This window comes from Brachypodium distachyon, chromosome 3, assembly GCF_000005505.3.
Source record: "Brachypodium distachyon strain Bd21 chromosome 3, Brachypodium_distachyon_v3.0, whole genome shotgun sequence".
Lineage (NCBI taxonomy): Eukaryota > Viridiplantae > Streptophyta > Magnoliopsida > Poales > Poaceae > Brachypodium > Brachypodium distachyon.
In genome coordinates this window covers 4,195,897-4,218,906 of record NC_016133.3, presented here as the reverse complement: position 1 = coordinate 4,218,906, position 23,010 = coordinate 4,195,897, and the positions used below count along the sequence as shown (strand labels likewise).

The following is a 23,010-nucleotide window of genomic DNA, read 5'->3' as shown; positions in this document are numbered from 1 at the left end:
ATCTAAAGTATAGCGGAGGCTGGACGCAGCATCGTCATGGATATTTCAGTGTGAAATTACTTGCTGTCTTCACTTGAATTTACCCTGATATATCATCATTTTCTGCCACTATACATAGCATCGAAATTGATGTTAACCACCACTGGCATTGATCGAAGAACGACAGGAATACAACATTTTAGTAACACTACGTCTTCCGGATAGCTAAGTTCAATCTACAAGTCTTTAAATGCTCAAGGCAGCAAGTAAACTTGTTGTGCAATGAGATAATAGTGTTAGCTCCTTCCAACTTGATTACTCGCTTCTTGATCAATTTAGGTCAGATGTGCTCATGTGCAGAACAAGCTCTGTCATGGTACCGCGGGAAAAAAAAACACAAGGTTAGGGTATGCACTCATACAGAGCGATACTGGTTACTCAAGGCACCAATACAACCAGCCAGAGGATCATGGCAGATTTCTCACCGAATGTAAACTCACTTTTCTCTATTCTTCGTCACCAGCATGCTCAAGAAGATAGTTGACAGCTAGTTGCTCATTCCTGTCGCAGGCAAAGAATGCTTCGATCACACGTGCTCTGTCAAACCCCATGGCCTCCAGCTGAAGTACAAAAATAAATCCAACCAGGGTGAAAATGCGACAGGGTGTATAGCAAATTTATGCAGTGAAAGGTGATTAATGTAGTTATGTTACGCATACCCGCCCAATGGCCTCTTGCTCCTCTGGTGTCACACTGATAGCATGAGGCATCTCATCCTCATCAGGCTGGTCTAAGAAGTCCCTGGTAATATCAGACAAGTATGTTAATTAGATACATCGTTGTATAAATACTATGAGAAAGAAGCACCGTGATATATTGTCAATCAACCAAAGAACATGGAAGTACAGGTTGAACGATTGCAGCGGCTAATAAATATTATACGATAAAGCAGCACACATGTTCTTTAAGGACTAGTCTTTTTTTGCTAATAGCTAATCATGTTATATTCAGAAATTAGCAAAATATACGCCATACACGAAACACTGACAAATGGAGTCCCATGCAAGCCTGACAAGTGACAACTGAATATATTGCTGGTATGAAATAGGACTGAACAAAAACCAAATTGACAGTGATACTCCCTCCATTCCACAATACAACGCATATATTCCCTAAAAAAAATACAACGCATATAGATTTTTCTCATTTGTTCCACAGTACACCTCATTTTTCTCTTGATACCTGCACCCGGCCAATAACTACTCACATCCATTTATTATTAACCCAATATGAGTGGTCAGGCACTAGAAAAGAGAGATGCCTTGGTCCAAGTGCACAAATCTATATGCATTGTATTGTGGAATGGAGGGAGTAAGTCAACAAGATCGGACGAAGTCCAATCAAAACGACCGGCCACAGAATCTACACCAAGGCAAGTGGAAGTGGAGCAGACAGAACAGATTGATAAAATTCAAGTCTATATAATTAAGAAAGAAAAATTAGCGCTAGCAAATCTTATAGTCTATTCAAATGAACCAGAAAAAATAATCAACAAACCAAACAAAGCTTACCCATCGCCTGCGTCAAAGTTCTCATTTAGTAACCCAAGGAACTCGTCATTATTTTCCTGAATCAACCTCAGAAGTTGGGGATTCTGCTTGCTCAATTCCTGGAGCATAGGCTGTAACGCAACACCAGATAAAAGTTTAGACAGAAGATTGCATGAAGCATAGCATAAAATCCAAACAAGAACAGAAAACCTGCAAAATTTGTGGGTTTGTATGGACCATTTCCCGAAGTGCTTGAAACTGCAAATAATAAGATAATGGTGTTATACTATTATTACTTCGACGATAGAATAACATAATAGGGTAGAAACTTCATTCGATCAATATAAAGAGAACGGGGATTCATGAACCATCCTTAGTTTGCATGGAAATAGGTACTATCTGTTGAATAAAAGGGTAACAGGAAGTTTCACTAAGGTGATGGTAAAACCAAATTGTGTCAGGGCTGCTCTAGCACATTATGATAGTATACAATTGACCATAGGAAAACCAACAAAAGATCAGACATAAAATATGTCAGGGCATCATCCTTTTCTACTAGTGCAAGTTCCATTGACAAACTGTCATTCATGCAAACAGCGACATTAATATTTTTGTTGATTATCACATGATCCCAGATTATCAGTAATAACGACACTTGCGTAAATTCATTAAAACATTTTTTTATACTCTACTAAATGGAGCATTGCCCACTTTTGGTGTGAAAACCCCTAATAGTAGTGGAGGTTCTGGCTGGTTACCATCATTAAGACAGCAAATTATAAGCTCACACTTCAAACACAAGTGTTGCCCCTCTTACTACTACATCATATCATCAATGGTTGTTCAGTACATTGTTTTATTCTTCGAGGGAAACCAAAGAAAACAAAAGAGAGATAAGTAATTGACAAGATGAGAACCTGTTGGTTATTTCTAAGAAAATCAAGTGATCCACCACCAGCTGCACCTCCAGCATTAGAAGCCCCCTGCCACACCATTCCATTAGTCAGTGGATGCTCAAATAGGCAACGCTGCAATGGTACCGCACAAACAAAAGGTGGCAAATAAACCTGTGGAAAAAGGTTTAATGGTGCTGTGTTTGGGATTCCAGACAGGCCGGTTACTCCAGGAGGAGCTGCATCAGTTGAGTTTGCCCCTTGGGGACCCACCGGAACAGCAACTTCAGCTGTCACTGGAATACCCTGTTTGGGAAACAAATATCATCTATTAGCATCAGAAAATAGATCCGAATTCAGAACTTACAAGGATAAAAACAAATACACACAGAATACAGATAGTCAACTGCACGCTCTGGATTGTTATAAGCAGCACGGAGAGCTCTTTGGACTTTATCTCTGTCCCAACTGCCACCCCCCATTTCCATTATCTGATTAATCATTGTGTCGAGATTGCTTCCTGACAGCAAATCTGATGCCACATGATCAACTGTGTTCAAAGGGGTCCTGACAAAAAGGAACAAAAGTTTTACATACCCAAATTGGTAGATTTAGTTGAAAAGGAAATCAGGGAGTTCATATTCACATGACAAAGATTGTCAAAATTGCAACACAGACTGTAGGATTGTACAACCCTACGATTCTACTGCAGCTGGAAGAGGCAGACTGCAGTTTGGTTTGTGTCATACCTAGTTCATGACCCAGCTCATTGAGTGGGTAAGGTCTCTATTCAAATGTGACAAATGACCCGTATGAGATGTTTTGGGTACAATGGATGTGATACATGGTCCACATGATACATGCATTTATCAGACGACAAAAGTCTGACAGAACCAGGATCCTCCTATGATCCTCCTATGATCCGATTCTATCTTCCATATAGTTAGAACAGTCCCAAAATTCAGTATTTGGCGCCTAAATTCCAACTGTCTAGCGATGCAGTTTAAATGGCTTTTGGTTTCATGCATTTTAGACATTCACCAATTATGTTCGGTGCTTCTAATTTCCTATCTAGCTTCGATGTTCATGGAGAATGCTTAATACCCCTATTGTTCTCAGGTTACATGTTCATGGAGAAGTTGAATTTTTTTTATTTCCTCACGAACTGCAATCTATTACTACGCTTATATGTTAATGATCAGTAGCAGTTGGCTGATGCATCTACTTGCATGCCTGTCACTCTTCACATTGGACTTTTGCAGCTATGAGGGCATTTATGCAAGGCTGCACGACGTAACGCTGCAACAAACTTCAGAAAAGCATGGCTCTGAAAGTAAGAGACAGGTTTTGCCTTGGGAGAGGTAGATGCAGAAACATGAAAAATTAAGTGTTACAGTACAAACAAACCCTAATGACTGAAACCTGAACATACTCTGCAGGTGGTCTTTCAGGCTGAGAAGTAGTAGTTGGTGGGACCCTGCAGAAAGATGATGCATACATTTAATTTGAGCACGATCCAATGTAAACAAATGCAATAAAGAAAGCTAGCAAGGGACTCACGAGGATTCAGCAGCTTGGATTTGAGCATCTGGAGGTGCTTGCCTGGTTACAGGAATGCTTGAAGGCTAGTAATGGATCATGTGTCAGTACATATGCTTGCTACTGTGTTTCCATCCCCAAAAGAAGTGTTTTACCTGGGCGGATGAAGCTCCACTGGAAACAGAAGCTTTACTCTGCAGGGAATAAGTAAATAATTATATTCTTATGTAAACAGAACAAGGTAGAAGTACAAAGTGGAAAAGGTTCAATAATATGAAAATAGATTTGTCACATGTCAATTACTTTCCATACCGTTGATACAAATGGATGCTGCACAGTATATCTACTACATACTAGGAAGGAACAATACTGATAGCCTATGCCAGATGGTCAGCAAACTGAGATCAATCAAACAAGGCCAGATAATGTTTCATACACATTCTTCATTAGTGGATAACTGCTACTCCATACATGCCATATCCTAATTTATTTTTTCACATGTTACTGCTTAAGCTAATTCCACACACCTGGCTAATTCATTTTGTTACATTCCATCAATCACTCAGTGAGTCAAAATAATCCAATAAATATATTATAGAACTGAAACCATTCCTTTATAATAACTGAAACCATTCCTTTATAATATATAGAGCGTATAAGCAGCCTACCTTACTAAGCATGACAACTAGAGATCCATCTTCACTAACTTGATTCTCTTCCAATGTACTTTCATCCTTCAAAATCTTGCCAGTGTGAATCAGCAGTTGTTGACCCCATGGATAATTATCCTTTCCTTGTATCTCTTCAATGTTCTTCTTCACAGCCATAATCTGATTCAAAGAAAACAGTAAACAGTTAGCAAGAACTTGAAACTCGACAAATTTACAATTCAAAGCTTAATGTCTTCAAGATGCTACTTTGACAAATACTTATGCAACTTAAGATAAGACGTACTAGTATAATTATAATATTACAAACACATTAATAACAAATTAATGATATACTAGTTTTTATATGAACAACCTATATAGGTCTAAATTTAAACCAATTGCCAGTTAAAGTTTGCCAGCACATATCCTAGGACGTCAAGTAAGAACTGAGGTAGTATATCTGAACAAAACCTTTTGGCTAGGATCACAAAACAATTTGGAAACAAGTGCAATCCTCATGGCAGAGGGACACAGAGGTGGAGAAGAACACGGCATAACAAGGCATTGAAAAGAAATGCTGCTGCATATACGTTAAAAACACTCCTGAATCTACTAGTGGCGTGGATCCACGGCAAAAGGACACAGACATGGTTCCCAACACATCATCTCTATTTTTTTAAACGAAAGCATGCCTGTACGGCTGTACCAATCATGTCCATTTGGAACACTGCCAAAATCGTCTGCCTACGATAAATCAAAGGCGATAAACCACCAGTAGCGTGGATCATCCTTCCAGAAAAATCATCCGCACCCGTACTCTTCTTCCCCAAACGCGTGCATATATCAGGTAATCCAGAGCACTCACCCAAACCCCATCCCATCTCGCGACACCTTAGAAATCGAAGGAGCAAATCCCCTTCATCAACGCATAACCACATGCCCCCAGCACTAGCAGCTAGCTCACCGTCGCGGCATCCCCGTTGATCGAAATGCTAGTGAACTCCCGGAACAAAAATCGCTAGAAAGCACCGCACCCAGTGAAGAATACGAGGCCCGCCGCCCCCTCTGAAAACGAAAAGATCGGACGAGAGAAAAAAAAATTGAAACTAAAAGGGGGAGCGCAGGTGGGGGATCTCACGGTGTCATTCTGCTGCACCCGGATCTCGAAGTGGGTGCCCTTGAGGGTCTTCACCGTCAGCTTCATGGCGGTCGTCGCGGCGGTCCCGGCCGGGGAATCGGGGTTCCTCCCTTCCCGCTGCTCGCGCTAGGGTTTTAGAATGTCGGACGCTGTTGATGTACACCTCCACGGACCGCGGCCACAGCTACTCGAGTTCGCAGGCCGACCTCGCTGCCCCTCGCCGCCTCCGTCACCGGCTCCGCTCCGGTCGCTCGATGCGCCGCCGCCTGCTATACCTTCGTGTTTCCGAGGTGAACTCACTGCCAGTGCCAGCCGAGTGGCTCCGGTGGCTGGGCCAGGTCGTGTGTTTGCGGGCGCCTGGTCAGCTAGTTCAGATTTTCCTTCTTCGGAAGGGCCTTGGAGGCAACTGGTAGAGCCCAATAACAATGTTGAGTAACTCTCGTCCGAGCAGTACAGGCCCAAAATCTCCTAAGAGCACATCTCAGCACCGGGTTTAATTTTTTTTTATCCTCTCAAGAAAAAAGCACCGGCTTTAATTCAGGAAGTGCAAATACTGTCACATTTTCGCTCACAAAAAGGGAAGTGCAAATAACATTTGTCTGCTCAGTTCCAGCTCTGGAGCTACTCTTTTCTTTCTTTTCTGCGAGAAGGAAGCTACTGTATTCTACTCCCCTTATTCCTTAATATATAGGACGTTCTAATTTTTCAAGTCAAAAAGAGTAATGTTTGATAAAGTTTATGAAAAAATCAACAACAACTATTACTTTAAATTAGTTTTATTAAATATGCTACTTACTCCGTTACATATTAATTGTCACAGATTTAGTACAACATTTACTAAACAGGAGGTTCGCAGTGGACAATGGGAATTTACCGTAGGAGTAATGAAGAAATGAGAATTTGCAATTTGTTACTCCCTCTGTCCCTAATTAATTGGTGCCGGCATTTTTGCAAAAAAAAACCCTGTAAATTTGCGAAATAAACATACAGTCAACATCTTCAATTAAACGTGGACCGCGCGTTAATTTCAAAATTTTACATCGGATTTTTCGCAAAAGTTCTAATAGAACGTGGACTGCAGATTTATTTCGGTAATTTATAGGAGGGTTTTTTGCAAAAGAAAACCAGCACCAATTAATTTGGACCGGAGGGAGTAATTGACTCAGTCAATTTGGAGGGGAACAAGGACACCGATGATGACGTGTAGTTCCACCGGGTGATGGGTACGTGCAGCCTATAATAAAGCGAGGTAGAAATAGCGTGGATTCCGTTCACCTCGTGTTCCCAAAGGATTAGGATCAAACTAACCGGCACTAGCTAGCTTCTGCATACACGTAAAGACTGGATTCACCTCGTGTTCCCAGGGATCTTGCACTTGCCGTGCGTGTGTTTCTGGCACCAAATGGGCTGCGCGCGGTTCCTACGGAAAAACGTGTTGGAGAGTAGGGCCAGCTAAGCTGCTTGCTTGCATTTGTTGATTGACTTAGGTAAATATTCCCCGACATGGCTTATTTATGGAATCAATACTTCGAAACGAGACTTGCATGCACTCGATAGACAGATATTCTCCCTCTGGTATATAGCCTTGAATTTAGAGCTTTAGCCTTCTGGCATGCCTATATCGGTATAGAGCAGGGATTTTGCTGATTTCTTGAAAGAACAACCGATCCAGGAACATGGTGTTCTAGAGCAGGGCTTAAATTTAGCTCAGAGCGGCGACAGATGAGCGGTATGGACCTGGCTACATATAGCAGAGAGCAGGAACAATAGCGATGATTGTGGCATATAAGTAGACGACAGAGAACGGGAACGGCAATTGCATGGATTGAGTGAGCCAAGCATGTCATGTTTTTTGGCTCGGACCCTTTCCACGTCGAACACATTTTTGCGAAATGCACGTCAGCCTATTTGGCCTGAGACATCAACATCGATGAGCGCCTCAACACTATCGTGTACCAAACATAGAGAGAATGAAGGAGGGGGGTGGGAGAGAGATGAAGGTGATCACCATTGAGTCATTAACAAGTGGGACCCATGTCTACCTCCATGTATTGTTCAGATAGATATGCCATGGCAACCATGAGGTGACGTGTCGTATTCACTGTCAAAACGCGATCAGACGAGTTGGTTCTATTTGCAACACCCCTCTCCTAGACAGGCCAGTGGTTCATTGAAAATAAGTCTGCAAAAATGGTGTCTATGTGTGAGCACATCCACCAATGTAACGATTTTGCGTTCTAGAGCATGATACTTCGAATGGCGGAAGATGGACGGTACGTAGCAGAGAGCAACAATGGCATCGATGATCATGGTCATGCGGGTAGACGATGGATAGCGGAAGCGGCAACTAGGTGGACTGAGCGAGCTCAAGCGCGTCGTCTCTTTTGGCTCAGCCCTCTGCCACATCGAGCACATGCTTGCGAAATGCATGTCACATATATTTGGCCTCAGAGGTATATCCATCCACAAGGGACTCTCTCACTCGAGTGTGGGACATCATGTCAATTTACATATCCTAAGTCTGCCAAATATTTGGCTAGCCAAAATATTGGGCAACCTTTTGCTTGTCCATAGTTGGTCAAATTTGGCAAAAAAAATAAAATTAGATTTGGCAAAGTGACATTGGCTAGTCAAGTAGCTAGCATCCATCCAAACAAAGACCAATCATTTGGCCAAGACCAAAAATTTAAACACACACTAAAATATATTGGCTAGCTCAAAATGGAATCAATCCTATGTGCAAACTCTGGTTCACATGGAGTTATAATATAGTTAAACCGAGATTACTGTCCAAATATACACGGTCTAAAATTGTTTAACAAGGAGCCATAGCGACCACGTGTTCCATAAGCGATCGCGACGCAACCCCAACTCCCACGTGCAGAGCAGGCAGAGTGACCTGCGCGCCCAGCCACACTCCACTCTCCTCCGTCGATCTCTTCCTCTTCCCACCTCCTTAAGTAGCAAGCAGGAGTCCTCCCAAGATTTAGCCAGCTCGATCGCATCATCGCAAACACAAGGACACTGCAGCTCGGTCACTGGCAAGTACACACTGTACACTTGCCTAGCTTAGCTAGCTTGCTAACTCAAACTGTACTCAAGTTTCTTCGGTCCCGACCAATCACTATATATCTCCGACGATGACGGTGGCCGGCGGCCGGAGGTACGCGCTGCTGCTGGCGCTCCACGACTCGGACTACTCCAAAAATGCCTACGGCGGGTACCTCAACGTCTTCCTCGACGCCCTCCGCTCCGACGCCGACAACGGCAACGAGACATGGGACTGCTTCCGCGTGATCGACGGCGAGTTCCCTGCAACAGAGGACCTTCACCTCTACGACGGCTTCGTGGTGAGCGGCAGCCCGCACGACGCGCACGGCGAGGCTTCCCCTTCCTGGGTGCGCCGCCTCTGCGCGCTCCTCCGCGCCGCCCACGGCATGGGCAAGCGCGTCCTCGGCGTCTGCTTCGGGCACCAGGTGCTCTGCCGCGCGCTGGGCGGGGCCGTCGGGAGAGCCAAAGGCGGGTGGGACGTCGGGGTCAGGAAGATAACCTTCGTGGAGGACGAAGATAACGGTGATCTTGAGTTCTTGCAGGAGCTGGGCCTGGGCCGGATCAGTAGTGCCACTGCCACTGCCGCCTCGCGGGCCTCCATTATCGAGGTTCACCAGGATGAGGTGTGGGAGCTGCCGCCGGGGGGGAAGGTGCTGGCGTATTCGGAGAAGACGAGGGTGGAGATGTTTGCCGTGGGTGGCAACGTGCTGGGCATCCAGGGCCACCCGGAGTACGGCACCGACATCCTGCTCAATCTCGTGGGCCGCCTCGCGGGCCAGAATGCCATCGATGGGCCTACGGCGGAGGAAGCGCGGAGCACGGCGGAGAGCGGCGGGCCGGACCGCGAGTTCTGGACTGGGCTCTGCAAGGCCTTCCTCCGCGGCGGCGGCGGCCGAGGCGCCTCCGACGATGACCGGACGATGGCGGTGGCGGAGATGAGCTGCAGCCACCACGTCTTCGTCGCTCCCAGCTTCCCTGCCGGAACCGCAGTTGGCTTGTAGCCTCGTAGAACCTTGCACGTACGGCGGTTCACGGCTGTCGCGTTGCATGCGAGGCGAGCGGCCCAAGATATCGATCGAAATGTGCCAGCCGCAGCGTGTACGGCCGGTGAAAAGCTGTGCGTGCATATCAGCGCGCGAGACAGCAATATATACCGATTACTAACGATTGCAGGAGTGGCTGAATAGAGGATTTCGGGACACTTTTTATTTTATGGATAGGACGGAGTAGTTTGCTATAAAAATACACATGAAAATAAAAATAAATTGGTTGGCTAGATAGAAACACGTGGAACAAATGGGATTATATACAGCCTAAATTAAATTCTAGCTAAGCAACGTGACCTCGAACCGCAATGCCAAAAAGAGAAAGAAAGTTATACATGTGTCCTCGTTCCTTGTCAGAAAAGACTGAACCCATATATGGTACGTATGATCGATACAGATATTTTTATGGACCACTTGTATGAACGTTCCGAAAACGGACGAAGCAACAATCCACGGGCTAATATATTGCCACTGGGTATATGCTGTATATGCTGGCACTTGTCGTGTAGTACTAACCAAAAATCCGATGGCGATCCTCCTCGAGAGCGAAGGCAGTGAGGTGACCCGTACGTGTATTACCATCTGTATATGACCGTACGTGCACGCTTGATTCTGGACCAATCGAAGGGCGGCTCACAATCGGTGATTATTATCAAAAGTTCAAAACTAGGCATACGTACTATCTTGGTTCAGGAAGGCGACCAGCAATATTTGATCCCAATTCGTATCAACGTGTAATTGGAGCTGATTAGTGCTTACCTGAATAATTTGACAAGGAAAAATACAAGCAGCACCGTCGCTTTCCTTGTGAGGTTAGCTTTCACAAGTACAGTGCCCCCGCTCTTCAGATCCATCGAGTTGCCATCAGCATTTCTACAATTAGTGCTGGGTTCTGAGGTTAACATTTCTTGGACATGTGTTACCGCCAGAGCCGCATCGACGGAATCGCATTGCTGCATTTCGTATGTGCATTCCAGCTGACAGTCCAAAAATGTAGCCATCACCTTCACCTATCGCCGGGCGGCCGATGGATCAAAAGGGGATCTGCAAAGCTCTCAGCTTCCCGGGTGTTGTCCGTGAGTGGCGATCCGGACAACCACATGGCAATCAATCTGAGACACGTCTTATCGCTTAGCCGGGACACATTTAGCTCAACTGGTCTCGCCTTTTTCATCAGGCGTACAATGATACTCCCTCCGTCTCATATTAAGTCCATCTCATATTAAGTGACTAAAATTTGTCCAAATATGAATGTATCTATGCCTAAAAAGCATCTAGATACATGTAATAGAAAGTCCCTTAATAGACGGATGGATACGATATTACAGTACATGGTTACCATGAGATATGCTGTAGTGGTGGTACAATGCTTAGTGAGCGGAATAAGTTTACATCAGAGAGAAGCCGCTGGTCCGGCGACTCCCTAGTTGGATCCCGGCGAGCACGGGGGCAAGGCAGGTGTAAGTTACAAGCTTCATGGCAGGGCAACTACGACCAAGAGGAACCAAACCCCTGAAGCAATGCTATTTGCTGATCTGGAACTTTAAACGTGGCAAGCATAGTTTTGTCTCAGGTCTAAGAAAGAAGGTAAAAGTGAATTCGATGTGAAACGAATTCGGTGCTGGACAGCTATGTCTGAAGAAAAAATAGAAGCACCGAGAGGCCTTGTCGTTTGGTCAGTCGATTTTACTTTCTTCTTGATGCAATCTCCGCGGCCCATGCTTTTCCCACGTCTGTCTGAAATTTCCCTGCAAAGCAAATAACAAGAAAAATACAATTTTGTTTGTTAGCTAATATCTGAATTTTACAACGAGAATACATTGGAAATATGAGATTAGACGAAGTGTAGATGGAAGACATGTATCAAGTCATAACAATGAACTTAAGGGGAAACTAGTTTTTGTTTTATGTCAGTATCAATTACTCAGACTCCAATAACTAGAATGCTTTCTCATCAACAGTTATGATTGTTATTGAAACTGACTGAGACCTTGGTGAACTTATGACACGGCATCAACACCGAGCAGAGATTTTTTTTCCCGGTCCTTTTGGAGATTCAGGAGCTACCCTGACTTCCAAATTTGTTTTATGAGGCATGAAGCAAACAAGGCTGCTCACAACTGTGAAAGCAAGCCTCAGAGATCTGACTGTGTAGTACTGAATTAACCAAATTCCAACTTTTCTTCCCAAATGTATTACTAATGCTTGTAGTCCTACTGTTTGTTCCATCGCATAAAAAAGGAAACATGCTGTGTGTGTAACACTAAAAAGAATAAATGAACAGCCTAGACAGTTCAGCGGCAGAATCTGATGGAAGGGGGAAATAGGTAGACAAACCTGCTGTTGATTGAAAAAACTCCTCTAGGTCCCGCCCTTGCTCTGGAAATTTCCAGAAAAAATAGGCATTAGTGTGTTACTATAAACCCCAGGAGCAGAAGGTGCCAGTGAGTTAAGCATGTATTCTGCACTTATAATTATACAGAATAAAGAAGAGTACTAGGTAAAGGTATTTAATATTTTGTTGACTATAGCTATTGCGCATGGGAAAGACTGATTTTCTCTTGCAGAGTACACCAGAACATGCATGCATGCAGCACTAGACACTGTATCAGCATGAGCTTACCCTTTTCATACTCCAGTGCTTGAAGTATCATCTCAACCTGAAAACATAACATTAAAGAGAACAAAGGTTAGTAAAGAATGAGCACTGCCATTGTATCAAAAGGTCAATGGCTACCTAAGGTTACTAGTTTAGTAATTGTTAAGGTCCTATTTGTTCACCTACACCATGACTACCAAACTAAACTAAGCAGACTTTAAATCACAACAATGCCAGTTTCCTAGCAGTAGCAACTCTCCCTAAGAATCGATTATCATCCCTTGTCAATGCACATCAAATCTGTAATGATTTACAGGGTAAAAATGACAAGTATCTAGCGAAATGTATACCTTGTCAAAATCTTTGACAACCTTCGCTTCCAAAGTGGCATTATTCTCATACTCCGTCCAAAGTTCACGGATTTCGTCGGCTGAAAAAGAACATGGGATAAAGCAAATTTCTACTGCAGCTCAAAAGTATAAGCATGAAGGCAAAGACCAATGCAAAAAACTTCACATGTTCTCTAACGATAGCACTCTCTAATTTGTGTAAGGGCGGTTGACTAACTAAAAATGGCTGGGTTATGTTTAGTTTCAAAACTCTGGTACTGAGTACTGGCATAATGGCACTTAAGTTTCGTCGGCACAAAAGCGATTTAAAGTTGCACATATTTTGTTCTCTTTTCCTTCAAGTGCGTATGCTCACTAGGAGGCTTCAGCACATGCTGAAAGAAACTTGTATCAAATGGATTATAGCACGGTGCCAGCCTAAGTTTCTAACGCAGGCAATTATAGAAGTTTTTATTTAACATGTTTCGATATTTACCTCTTGACCCTCCACCAAGCAATGTACACATATGATCCAAAGCTTCCTTCTCCCTACGGCTCTTCTCTTCCTTGGGCACACCATCCGAAGGGGTGATATCGCCAACAATAGCTGGGCAATTAAATTGCTGAAATGAGTTAACCGGAGCAGCATATTGATATGCAACTCTTACCATCGGTAATTTGCACAATGGGAAGGGCAATGCATTGCAACACCTTCATTTCAACAATCCTAAAGTTGCAAGCTGCAAAAATTAACAAAAGCTGACAAAGGAAGACTGGTTCGGGATTACCTTCGGCAATGTCATGCACAATCGCCATCTTGACACACCTATCCCGGTCGACGCCGGCGGGGAGGTCGGCGGCGACGAGCGCCATGACGCCCATGCGGTACATGTGGTCGGCCACCGACTCGGGGCCCTGCAGCCCGCGCCTCACCCACCCCGCCCTCTTCGTCGTCTACAACCAGAATCGCCCATATCCGTCACACGAAGATTAAGCAGAGAGAGAGCAAGGCAGCAGAGCGGTGCTCACCTTGAGGCGGTAGCAGAGGGTGAGGAAGTCGATGGCGGAGGACGCGGAGGGCGCCGCGGCGGAGTCGGCACCGCCTGGAGCCGGGGCGGGCGAGGGGGAGGAGGAGGACGACATGGCTGCGGCGAGGCGGGGCCGGAGGTGGCGCGTGCGGTGGAGGGGGGACCTGGTGGCGGCGGCGAGGGAGAGGGAGGCGGCGCAGAGGGAGGAGAGGGAAAGGGCTCGGCTCCCACCCATGGCTGGGGTTAAGTAGCGGCGAGGAGGCCGTGGGGAGCGGTGGCCGTCCGGGAATGCCGGGGCTGGGAAGGGAGGCTGGAGGTTGCCGATCGAAGGGCCGCGAAAGCAGCGTGCTGTGCTCTGCCGGGTGGCTGGCCCAGCTTGCGCGCAGAGATCTCCACGTTTTTTATGTGGGCCGTGGCACGGTCGTTTTCGCCGCCCCAAAACAACGCCGGAATGGGCCAGCCGTGCGTGCATTGCATATCAAACGACCACCATACGCGCTCTCAAAAAAAAAAAAGTCCACGATCATTGTTGCTACCGGTCATCTCTCTCTCTAAGCTTCCCTAAAAGAACATCTCTACAGTTTCCCTAAAAAAAATCTCTCTGTCTAAGCTTGTCCGTCAAAATTTGAGCATCAAACTTGACTTGAGCATGCGAGACGGTCTATTTTGTCTTCAGCACTTAGCTACGTATGTCAATCCAGATTAAACCGTTCTATTGCCCAAACTTAATTAATCCTTCTGTAATGTTAGTTTGCTTTAATTACTTTGTACGTTTGCGTGCCTTCGGTGCGGCTCAACTGCGTTGCGACATGAGTGATGAGTGTGCTATGTGAATTTCACGTCAATCTCCTGAGGAACCAAACTGTAAAACAACATTCCTTTCAGACAGTCCTAAGCGGCTGATGTCGTTCTGAGGAACTTCAAAACTTTGCACTCAATTTGAAGTTTTGAACATTGACAAGTGTGACTAGTTTTGAAATTTGTTGACGATAGAAAAATTGTTTTGTTCTTCACCTCAGAGCATGTGCTCCTAGGCAGTTTTGAATTTCAGCAGGTGCCACGGTGATACACTTCTGACACAACGTGGCGCATAAGGGGCAGAAAACAATAGTATTGTGCATTTAGACAGAGCAGGAAACAAAAAAATTCCTGAAAGATACACATCTGCTAGCTAGTCAACCATATATACACTTTTCTTCACAGGGACAAAACCATAGCTCAGAGCAAATACAGTTCACTCGCTAATTCTTCTGACTATTTGGACTTGTGGTACCCACGATGTACCCATTTCAGAGAATAAGCACAATCTGAAGACCATTGTGATCCTGCAAGAAGGCATGACAGAGAGGGCTTCGGCTGAATCTGAATCTGAGAATTTTATATCGATACAGGCCTACCTGTTTCCAAGCATCTCTAGAAGATTTTCTACAGTTCCTACCGATTGTAACTCAATAATACAAAAGAGGAGGAATTCTCTTGCATGATTGCAAAAAGAAGAAGAAATATGCGGTCATAAACTAATAAAAATAAACACCATCTTCTATTCAAATAGCAGTATTAAATTACTAGCGAAGTAATCTTCGTGCTTCAACTCACTAATTTGTCGAGTGTAAAATACATCATAAACCATCAATTTCAAACTACCGCAGCCAACCTATCGTAGAAAGCATAACCTACTATCTCACAAGACAATGTAAGCTACATCCGGAGAAGAGATGGCGCAAAGCTCTTCTAATCTCTACTGAACTGACAAGGACTTTAAGAAAGTGGAAACATGTGGAAGTGAACCTACTACAATCTTATGACATCTACACACAGCTATAATTAATTCTTCTACCACTAAAGTAACAGCTACTTTTGTTGTTGGACGCATGCCATTGCTCCTTTTCCATCTGGCAGACAACATGACAAGGCAATTATTAATTCAAATTCATATAAGAACGATTAGTGAAAATTTGTATTGTTATGGAAGAGCAAAGTTATTACCCTTCGCTTTCAGCCTCACAACCTCATCTTGGGTAACATGCAGCCTAGAAAAATGGTAAAGATGTAGGAAGGTCATAAAAGATACTCACGAAAAAACTTTACTTCCACTTCAGATTGTATAAGTTGATATAATAGTGTTATAAGAATAAACATACATCCGCTCTAAACTAGCAATTCGTTCTAGTAACTCCTTCTCCCTTGGTGTACATGCTTCCTGTTGTTCCAAAAGAAAAAGGGTTTCATGAGAAATTAGAAAAATGTATGCCAAAAAGTATTTCCTGGCACATATATAAATATGTTTCAATTCCAAAATATAGAAAACAACTGTGATTCTAAAAGTTGCAGTATGAAGTGGGGCATATATTTCCTCTACTATGGTATATTTGTTATCACGGATAAGATAAGAAGTTGAAAAATCTTCAAGTCTAGATTCCGCAATTACATAATATACTAGAGTAATGTATGGATGACCTATAAAAACCATGCAAACATGTCATATTGTGAGATAAGATATTAAGACGAAGCAATATATAACCTGCACAAAGAGTTCAAATGGTAAACAAGGAATTGCAGATATTTATTTCGCGAGAACACAAGATATTGTGAACTTATCCAATAAGCAACCACAATATTAATATAGTTAAGGACACATTATGCAATTTCAACAATTTAAAAAATCTAACGATGTAGACAAAACTACATAGCAAAATCATACCGTCTCCTCGGTTGTCACTTTAAAACGGCCCTTTTGAATGGCAGATTTTTCAAGATATTCATCCATATCCTTAACGTTGGAAACTGCAAAAGGGAAAACGTTCTTAATTACTTGTATCGTCAAATGTAAAATGACCAAATTTCATAGTGTATTTACAAAATAAATAAAATATCAATGAATAAGGATCTATTATATGTTAAAACAATTCTTTACACATCATGTTTATGACTATTAACCATTTACTTTGGAGTGTAAAGAAGTTCATAACGTGCCTGCTCTCGAAAGTTGCTTGGCAGGTACTTTTGAATGTCGTTCAAATGATTCGTGGCGCACAAGGCCATTTGGGGCTCCATTTTCAACCTGTTTCACACTAATGAAACAAACCCAAATGTCAGAAAGATAGACTTATGTAGTTTTATGTTCGCGCAGAAAATTAGCATTAGATAACTTCGAGTATAAGAAAATATGATAGGTTGCCGTTCCAGAACCATTTGTAGAATCACATACATCCAAGATAAGATAAGAAGAGTAATTAGACATACTTTTGCAGTAGTGTAATTAGACCAGTGCATATTATTAAGTCAGGTGAGTATATTCAGTTCTCATAATGCAACTCTACAAGTGATATTCAACCAGGAATATAATCTTGTGATATAAACCTAAAACTACTAGTGAAAGGAGAACCACATGAACTCGCTTAGAACAACATTCCATCATTTTAAAAGCTAGTGCAATGTGCATTTTAATCGTGAAGTTCAGCTTTGACAAACAACTAATTCAACTATATTTGCATTATGAAACGTTGACACCATAACTTATTAAAAAATATTATACAAAAACATGTGGTAAAAGCTTTGACTTGCATAGTGCAAATACACCTATATTTATAAATGGACCAGGGGAGTACTATTATATTGAGAAATTAAGTTATGCGTCCGAACCTTTGAGTTATCTGTATTGGATTTGTTGATTTTGGTTTTGGTGCGATTTCATCACCTATAATCTGAACATGCAGCATTAAATGTTAATGAAACAAATGAAACATAACAAGGTTAACTATAACACTAACATATAGAATAATAATTACCTTCTTATCATCATTCAAGCATTTACGTGGCTGAACATCTTGGAGTGGAACAGTTTCATCCACGGTATCAAGTTCAAAGAGAAAACGCAAGTACTCTTCTTCATCACTATCATTCTCATCAGAGTACTACGAATGAATCAAAACATAATTGCATGAAATTTAACCTGCATAAGTCTTATCAACATTCTATTGTATACAAATTCATACCAACGTAGCTTGTGCTTTTAAGTGAATCAAAACATAATTGCATGAAATTTAACCTGCATAAGTCTTATCAACATTCTATTGTATACAAATTCATACCAACGTAGCTTGTGCTTTTAAGTCTTCAATATCAAAGTCCCACTGACTAACACCTTTGAAATATTCCTCCTGCATGTTCACAAACTTGAGATTTTAATTTTAAATAAGTGCTTATAAGATGGTACATCAATTTATATTACTACCATATATATACAATGATACAAGGAAGTATTGAGTGGACACTATTTGAATCAATCTTAAAGAGATTAGTTTTAGCAATACTGACATGTGATGTCTTCTCTTTGATTTTATCATGGGGTTTCTTGTCTGCTTGCATCTTTGCTTCATTCTCCTGCTCAAAATAATTGGCAGCATATTACAGCACTATATACACTTGCTTATTTTTAAATGGTAAATAGAAGTGAAATGCAAAAGCTTCGTACCGTTATAGTTTGCATCCGAGCAACCAAAGACGGCACTTTATTTAGCATGCATTTTACATAATTATCCTCAGATTTCACTTTCTTGAAAAACGGAAGTTCCAGTAACATTTGTGCAGTTGGCCTCTTGGATGGATCCTTTATTAAACATGCACCAATCATTCGCTTAAAAGACTACAGAAGCAGTAGAAATGAATCAGCATAGCCATATGTGTGTATGATCGAGTACCCTGTGTGTACTTTATCTAGAAGACCATATAAATTAAGATGAATACATTTGAAAACTTCTTATCCTTTGTGTTATGAAGTGATGGGGGTGCATGCTGCAACGTCATGAGAAAGACCTACAGATTATATCATTTGAGAAACCTCAGTAACTTCTCATAACGAAAACATCCTGATAAGGCTGGATATACTGATGAAGGTAACTAAAACCTTTGCTGGAGGTTGACTAGAAAACGGAGCATGACCATTAGCAAGTTCAAGTGCAGTGATCCCAAAAGACCAAATGTCTGCCCTGCAGTTGTTATGTATGTTCAGTTAAGCAAGCGATTGATTAAGAGATTCGTATGTTCGATTAAGCAAATGATCGATTTACAGATTTGCATATTCGATTAAGCAAGCGATCAATGTAAAGATTTGTATATGATGCTCAATTGACAACACGACGGAAAAGAACTCAAGTAAATATATACTTGAAATCGTATTCCTTTTGCTCCATCACTTCTGGTGCCATCCTTGAAGAACAAATAGGACATTAAATTAGTCCAATATAGTCAATCATTCACGGTTTATTACACGCTTGAATGCATAATTACCAGCAGGGCGTTCCTACAAGGGTGTGCCTTTTGCCGTTCCTGTTGATCATCGAGTCGTAAACGCTGGCACTAATTCCGAAATCGGCAAGCTTGACTCCTTTGTATTGATCAAGCAGTATGTTCCCAGACTGTGCGTTCATCCACAAAACAAGACGACGTTAATAAACCGAGCGAATTCACATATTTTATTGCTGATGGAGAGAGAAATTAATAAAGGATCACAGATATGTGTATGCCTTGACATCGCGGTGTATGTGTCCTTTGCCATGCAGGTACTGCAGGCCCCTCAGCGTCTCGCGCAGCACGAAGGCGATGAACCGCTCGTCCTCGAAGCCTTTGGGGAAGGAGGATTTCATCAGGTGGAAGCACGACCCTCCGGCCATGTAGGGCATGACGATCCACAGGTTCTCGCCCTCCGTGAAGGAGCAGTAGGCGCCGAGCAGGTTGGGGTGGTCCGTCAGGATCATGGTCTTCACCTCCTCCGCCGCATTGTTCTGCACGTCGCGAGCAGAATTCGGATCGATCGAGGTTATGGAAATCAGCTGGTGCAGGGGGGATCGATCGAAAGGAGCTAGCTAGGGCGATGTGCATACCACGTCGGCCTCGGAGCGCAGCGCCATGTTCATGATCTTGACGGCGACGACCTCGCCGCCGAGGGGCAGGCAGCGGGCGCGGCGGACGACGGCGGTGGCGCCGTCGCCGATGGGCTCGAGCAGCTCGTAGTCGGCCGCGCGGATGGGGAACTCGCCCTTCCTGGCCCTCGGCGACGACGCCCCTCCTCCCCGCTGCTTGCTCCCCTTCTCCTTGGACCCCATGGCGCCGAATCACCAGCAGCAACCTCGATCCGCCGGTCGATCGGAACGAACGAAGGAACCCTGGATAATCAAGCTGAACGGCCGGCCCGACTAATTGGGCTCGGGATTGCGGGGATCTGGCAGGACCCTCCTCGTTCGGCGAACCATGGCTCGATCGTGGCGTGGGAAGAAATTATCAAGGCGCGGAGGGAGGGAGGGAGCTAGAGAGATGGATCTCCTTCTCCGACTCGGGCTTTCTTTCTCGTGAGGGAAGAAAAGGCGGGCCGGGTGGAGCTAGCAGTTGGCCGGTGGGGAGAATACGGGCGGAGGCCGGCGAGATATTTATATCGGATCCGGAACTCCGCGGCCGCACCGCATGCACGGGTATTTGATTCGTTCTTTTTCTGTTTTCTGTTTCTTTGCAGAGAAAGAAATAGAACAACCTTTTGATCGTAGTGGGTTTTGGAAACAATATATACGGAGTACAATCAACGACGTAATAAAATGTTTTAAATATCCGTTTTGCTACTGACAAGCCGTCTGTTTTTTTAAGTCAGAAATCAGTCGACATGTTAGCGATCGAATTTTTGATCCAAACGATAATAAGTGGGAGATCAGAGAATGAGGATGATCCTCAGATCTTAATCCAAGGATTCTGAAACGTCCTAAAAAACAGACGATTTAGAAATAGCCGCATACTTTAGATGTCGATGCCTGAATTTGGAGATAAAAATGTTTATGGCCAAGTCGTTGTGATCACAGGCGAAGAAAGAAAGAACAGCAGAGTTCACGACCACGCACACGCGCCGGCCTTTAGGCTTTAGGAGTATCGAACTATCGATCGATCGCGATGAGCAGCCCGCCGCGCGCGCACTGTAGTGATCTTTGGAGAAGCGGACGCGATCGGTGCAGTGAACGGACGCCGCAATCAACGTAAAGGACGACCCGCTTTCCGTTGCCCCCCTGGCGCCCTGCCTCCTGCAGTCCTGCGTTTCACGGACGGCAGGGCAGATCACGGGAAGGCCGGCCGATCGCCTTGTTATTTTTCCATGCAAACCGTGAGCACCAAAGAACGTGACATGGATCATGCGTGGATTCTCCACAGCACCCATCGATCGACGAACCGGGTCATATCCATGCATGTGTGTGTCGTGCCATGTTCGGCCGGGCCAGTCACTGAAATCGCAAACGGATTCTAGCTCGATTTGGTTATGACGACATGTCACATGTGCGATTGTCATGGGTGGATGATTCAGTGATATTGTCTTCAAAAGAAGTTCCGCGCACTTTATCGCGACTGATACCGTTCTTCTCCTCTCCACGGAGAGAGAAATAGCTGGTTAGTTCCAGGCTCTTCTAGATGTGCAGTGCATTGCACTGTAGCCGTCGGTGCTAAAGGAATATCATTGCACACCCAAGAACCATGTGATCCGCACGTACGTACGTACGCAAAGGTTTCAGATACTCCGCAGTGGAGTACTGTACTGTACTAATGACGTGTAGTTCAAGTTGAGGAAATACGTATACGTGTCCAGAAAGTGGAGCTAGCGTACGTGCGTGCGTCCTGATGAGATCGACCCGTTTAAACTGACCCATGCATGCAGATATTTAAACGGACAATCCCATCAGGAAAACTGTTCTACGGAGTACTACGGATTAACATAACTTTAATATTATCCTGCAAATTTTACTACATAATCCGTCGTAGTCTAGGTGGTTAGGATACTCGGCTCTCACCCGAGAGACCCGGGTTCAAGTCCCGGCGACGGAATCTTTTTATCCCTCTTGCCTTTTCGGCCAACAGAATAGAAAAGTCTGCTCTTCAAATTAGAAGAATCGGCCCAGGTTCCATGTAAGCAACTTTATCATTTTCATCGTCAGATCTAGAAGCCTAATTTTGTGGCCCAGCCAAACCGTCGATTTTCTCCTCCCACACACGCCTTTGTTGTCGTCGTATCGGCGGGCTCGCTGTCTCGCTCCACAACCACATCACGCAAAGAGGCGGCCGGGCAGCCTCTTGTTGTGCTTTTCAGGAGCAAAGAGATCGAGGAGTCCATCTGCTTACGCACGCGCCCCGAGACGGTCGAGGACACAGGTGTGGGGATGACTGAACTACCTGAGCGTATGTTCAGTTCTAGCTTGACGGCGGCATGGCGTACAGCCGTATTCCTCCCATTTCATAATTCTTATTCAAAATATTAGATGTATGTAGACAGTTTATAAAAATAGATACATTTATTTTTTTATGAACATCGGTAAAGTGAACTTGCTCGCCTGTCCACGAAGCCACGAACGCGACACTGATGCGGTCAATTTGACTGGCCAAGAATTTAGATCACAGGATAGATATAGAAACAAGTCTTGCAAAGTTGCCCCGTACTGTATATTGATTGCAGCACCTCTTCCGTTCCGAAATGCATAGCACCCCCTTCAAATCTGAAACATAGTATTCCCTCCGTCCAATAAACGTCTCAAGTTTGACAAAATTTAGATGTATCTAGACATGACTTAGTGTATAGATGCATCCAAATTTAGTCAAATTTGAGACATTTTCTGTTAAACGGAGGAAGTACGTAGTAACCTACATCTACAAAAGAAAATCTGCCGATGAAAAACGTTAGCACATAATTTTAAAATGTTAGGATAATGAAACATTTTTCATGACAAGACTTATTAAGGACTTCTGTTGTTTTTGTTTGACCAACCATTAGAAACTGGGAAACCTTGACGGATGCCCGTCAATTTTAGAACGGAGGCACGTACAGGTCCCTTCTTATTTATCGTTGATAACCTACTATTACGACCGAAAATCACAATCATCAAACGCCAGCTCATACCACCACCCGTCACATGAGTGTGCTCTCGTGCAACCAGACAGGCAGAGAGACCGGCCCGATGGCTCCGATCCTATCACAAATCACCAGACAGATCGGCATCATCCGGCCCCTATCGCTCGCCTTTATACCACTTAGCCCTGCTGATGGAACCAAGCGTACATCGATCCTGGCCAGGAGGGAGACAAAGAGCAGAGAGGATCGTGGCACCATATGCAGGCGAACTCGATCGATCCTGTTCCTACAGTACCAGCTGGGCCATCGATCTCCCGGGCTCCCGTATGACACGAG

At 43.9% G+C, this 23,010-nt stretch overlaps 4 protein-coding genes and 1 non-coding gene across 6 annotated transcripts; 2 read left to right on the top strand and 3 right to left on the bottom strand.

Moving 5' to 3' along the window:
• Window positions 1–20: 20 nt before the first annotated feature.
• On the bottom strand, window positions 21–6,086 carry LOC100823267 (ubiquitin receptor RAD23b). Of its 2 annotated transcripts, none has more exons than XM_010235604.3 (13): window positions 5,750–6,086; window positions 4,630–4,791; window positions 4,117–4,155; window positions 3,983–4,047; window positions 3,855–3,899; window positions 2,812–2,989; window positions 2,597–2,728; window positions 2,447–2,512; window positions 1,740–1,787; window positions 1,551–1,660; window positions 699–780; window positions 465–599; window positions 21–347 (listed from the first exon to the last, which is right to left on the bottom strand). In XM_010235604.3, exons 1-12 carry the CDS (start codon window positions 5,813–5,815, stop codon window positions 486–488), a joined length of 1,107 nt encoding a protein of 368 aa, XP_010233906.1. In that variant the 5' UTR covers window positions 5,816–6,086; the 3' UTR covers window positions 21–347; window positions 465–485. The 2 variants fall into 2 exon arrangements, with proteins under 2 accessions (XP_010233906.1, XP_003570619.1); XM_003570571.4 differs by having other exon boundaries at window positions 480–599.
• Window positions 6,087–8,749: 2,663 nt separating this feature from the next.
• On the top strand, window positions 8,750–10,252 carry LOC100832775 (gamma-glutamyl peptidase 5). Its single transcript, XM_003570968.4, has one exon. The coding sequence runs from the start codon at window positions 8,890–8,892 to the stop codon at window positions 9,799–9,801; it is 912 nt and encodes a 303-aa protein (XP_003571016.1). The 5' UTR covers window positions 8,750–8,889; the 3' UTR covers window positions 9,802–10,252.
• An 873-nt stretch (window positions 10,253–11,125) lies between these two features.
• On the bottom strand, window positions 11,126–14,037 carry LOC100825516 (HD domain-containing protein 2). Its single transcript, XM_003570579.4, has 7 exons — window positions 13,804–14,037; window positions 13,563–13,728; window positions 13,271–13,381; window positions 12,796–12,875; window positions 12,470–12,506; window positions 12,184–12,225; window positions 11,126–11,594 (listed from the first exon to the last, which is right to left on the bottom strand). The coding sequence occupies exons 1-7, from the start codon at window positions 14,035–14,037 to the stop codon at window positions 11,533–11,535; spliced, it is 732 nt and encodes a 243-aa protein (XP_003570627.1). The 3' UTR covers window positions 11,126–11,532.
• Window positions 14,038–15,320: 1,283 nt separating this feature from the next.
• LOC100832461 (serine/threonine-protein kinase BLUS1) lies at window positions 15,321–20,212 on the bottom strand. Its single transcript, XM_003570967.3, has 16 exons — window positions 19,685–20,212; window positions 19,328–19,585; window positions 19,092–19,219; window positions 18,969–19,010; window positions 18,709–18,790; window positions 18,549–18,617; window positions 18,277–18,447; window positions 18,120–18,185; window positions 17,894–17,962; window positions 17,591–17,716; window positions 17,445–17,506; window positions 16,776–16,873; window positions 16,504–16,586; window positions 15,944–16,002; window positions 15,789–15,832; window positions 15,321–15,694 (listed from the first exon to the last, which is right to left on the bottom strand). Exons 1-16 carry the CDS (start codon window positions 19,904–19,906, stop codon window positions 15,654–15,656), a joined length of 1,620 nt encoding a protein of 539 aa, XP_003571015.1. The 5' UTR covers window positions 19,907–20,212; the 3' UTR covers window positions 15,321–15,653.
• Window positions 20,213–21,583: 1,371 nt separating this feature from the next.
• On the top strand, window positions 21,584–21,656 carry TRNAE-CUC. Its single transcript has one exon. It is a non-coding gene; the product is annotated as a tRNA-Glu (tRNA).
• Window positions 21,657–23,010: the final 1,354 nt, after the last annotated feature.